This window comes from Opisthorchis viverrini (genome assembly GCF_000715545.1).
Source record: "Opisthorchis viverrini unplaced genomic scaffold opera_v5_73, whole genome shotgun sequence".
Lineage (NCBI taxonomy): Eukaryota > Metazoa > Platyhelminthes > Trematoda > Opisthorchiida > Opisthorchiidae > Opisthorchis > Opisthorchis viverrini.
In genome coordinates this window covers 599,479-602,212 of record NW_008751729.1, presented here as the reverse complement: position 1 = coordinate 602,212, position 2,734 = coordinate 599,479, and the positions used below count along the sequence as shown (strand labels likewise).

Here is a 2,734-nt window from a genome sequence, read left to right as displayed (position 1 = left end):
ATTTGAGTCCTCGAGTTACAGTCACACGAATTCCTCGTCATCACTGGATACGAAAGCAAGGTCTATAAAGCGTATGCTAAGAAATTAGGCCTCAAATTACCGGTATCCATCAACTCCGAAATTGGACAAAACAGCTTTATTGCGACTGTCTTACGGGGCAGACTCGGCTTGTCCTCCATAGACCAATCAAGATCAACATCAAAGCAAGCTCTTTTTTGCCGACCGGCAACTAATGGGAATAGTTTAATTGATACATGTGCACTCATTTGGTGGACGCGCATGAAGATTTTCTCCACATAGCGGGCAGGGCTCATTGCCGCAGCAATAACGGTGATATGTATATGCATATGCATATTGTCCACCCATCATAGCCTTGAACAAGCTGAACAGCTTGCACAATGGCGCAAAATGCTCGCTTTCTACAAAGGCATACCTTACGGGTCGACTGATACCCATGCCATCCGTCGCAAGGAATGTATAAAAATTGTTACTTGACAGCGAACCTCAGGGGCTCTAAATTTATTTACCCAAGACGGTTAGTACCATGTGTAGCATCAACGTTTACAACGTCCGGGAAGCGTCTAAAGAGTGCTATCTGCTGCGTTCGAGAAAAGCACAGGTGACTATATCTGCCACGCTCCGTTTCCACCAGCAGCACGCGACCGCACCCTTGAAACTTGGTTATGGTGGACGACATGTCATCTAAGAAACCGACTAAAAGTTAACCAACGACCTACTTGACAATGGGGCTCGACATTTGGCGCGATAGTTACGCACATCCTTGATAGTGAGTACCTTTCTAATGTGGTCGGCGACGTACTGCTGAATCTCCGATGACGGAGCACCGTATTTCAAAAGGGTAAAACACTCCTTTAATTCATCATTTGTCAGTCGCCGGTTGATGGGTAGCCTGTCAAAAATAAACTTGCTGAGTGGATGGTTGTGCTCCAGGTAGTAGGAAGTAACCCTCAAGCAGTCATGGTACTGGCGAACGTGGAGCCTTGCCGGACAATCAGTACCACGTGTGCTACAACGTACACACAATCAACCATGAACTTACTAACTGCGACGAATTCTACGGCTTCGGCTTCGTCTGCAGGGATGTCTGCTGAAACGGTGGAAGGCTTTTTCATACAAAAGCAGTGAATTACTGCTCTTTTTGGAGTTTATACGGACGAAAACAACGGAATATTTTGCCTAGTACTCTTTCACAGTGACTTGAAATGCACTGAATGAGAAGAAACTTTGACGAGCTAAATTCTCCACAAAATCATCCTCCGTATTTACGTGCTCAGCCATAGCAACCAGTAAAATAGGAATATCGGGGGGCTTAAATTTCGTGGATATTGAGTAGGCTTAAACAATTCTCAACAAAACTGCGGCCGTTTGGGAAGGTCTCATACGCCCGAAAAATTACCATCAAATGTTATAACTTTATGTTAAAGTTTTCCCCCTTCGAACCACGGTTTCAGAGAAATTTTGGGTGTGCTGCTAGCCGTCGGCCGATAATGCTGACCATGACCATCTTACCATCATTGACCTAACCAACCCGCCGTTACAATCTCCGCCCATTTTAGCTGACATAGTTGTTGCTGTACACGCACCATAGTATTATCGGAGCGTTAGCTCGCTAGTTGCTGCTATGGTTCGTTATCAATCTCACGGACCTCAGCAGCAAAGTGAGCCGGACTTGTTCACAGTAGCCTGCACCAGTATGCCAGAATCCAACGCGTCGTCCCGAAAAACGGTGCAGGATGAGAATCAGATGGAAGTGACTTTCATCTTTATCGTCTGTGCAAAGTCCTAGGCCCTGGCCAGACTTACAAGGAGGCCTAGCGCACCGCCCGCCTGTTGGTCCTACATTATGGGAGTCACTCGAAGTGCAATAAAGGACCTGGAATTCGTACGACTGACAGCCCACATTCACGTCAAACGTTTGCATCTAGTGTCTATATCCAGAGGCTTCCTGGAGCAAGCGGACCAAATGCCGTGGCGCCAGCGCACACGAGGCTGGAGCCTTGGTTTCATTGCCTAGTGTAGCAGTGACCTACCAGGACCTGACAGCCAACGACTGCCATGACCACAGTGAATGGAAATACATCCCAGACCTCCCCAGCTTTTGAGCCCCCGAGCAGTCCGTTTACCCACCGCAGGCAATCACAGAGGGGATGGCTGCAGCATCCTTGCGGTTCAACAGCAGTGTTTCAACTGTTTCATCGTAGCACAGCCTTTTCGGAGGTACGTTTATGCCCCGCAACAACATTCCAGACTCAGAGTATCCGGCCAGTCACCACATGACGTCACTTAGACAACTTTGTGGACAAACATTTTGCCCCAATCTCTCTCCATGTTCCAGAAGACTCACACGCTGGTCTAATGCAGACCAGCTGAATAAAGCGTACAAATGCTACAAGCAGCCTACGGCCTTTAACATGCAAATATGTTTCATGAATTGAAATAACAATCGCGGTCCCCCAACGACTATGCAAGGCAACTGGATCGAGGTCACTACGCCCGCGATATACGAGAATATACGATATTCATTCGTCCATATTCGGACTTCTATACTACGCGTACATTCGGTAGTTAAGATACCTACCACTATTCTAATTATCACATTTGGCGTCGCGATCCGGAATTTTTTCTCTCTTAATAACAACGTTATCTGAATTGGAATCGCTCAGCGTAAATTCAACTGCACGGGAGGTGGAGGATTATTTGGAACGCTTCAGCA

General features: G+C 47.0%; 1 protein-coding gene across 1 annotated transcript in view; it reads right to left on the bottom strand.

Annotated features, from left to right (window-relative positions):
* Positions 1–1,137, bottom strand: part of T265_13511 (hypothetical protein) — a gene marked incomplete at both ends in the record, with an annotated part of 37,955 nt that extends 36,818 nt beyond the window's left edge. The window contains 2 exons of the mRNA XM_009169187.1: positions 716–1,027; positions 1,061–1,137. Coding sequence (XP_009167451.1) covers positions 716–1,027; positions 1,061–1,137 — 389 coding nt within the window. The remainder of the gene's footprint in view (positions 1–715; positions 1,028–1,060) is intronic.
* Between the last annotated feature and the right edge of the window lie 1,597 nt (positions 1,138–2,734).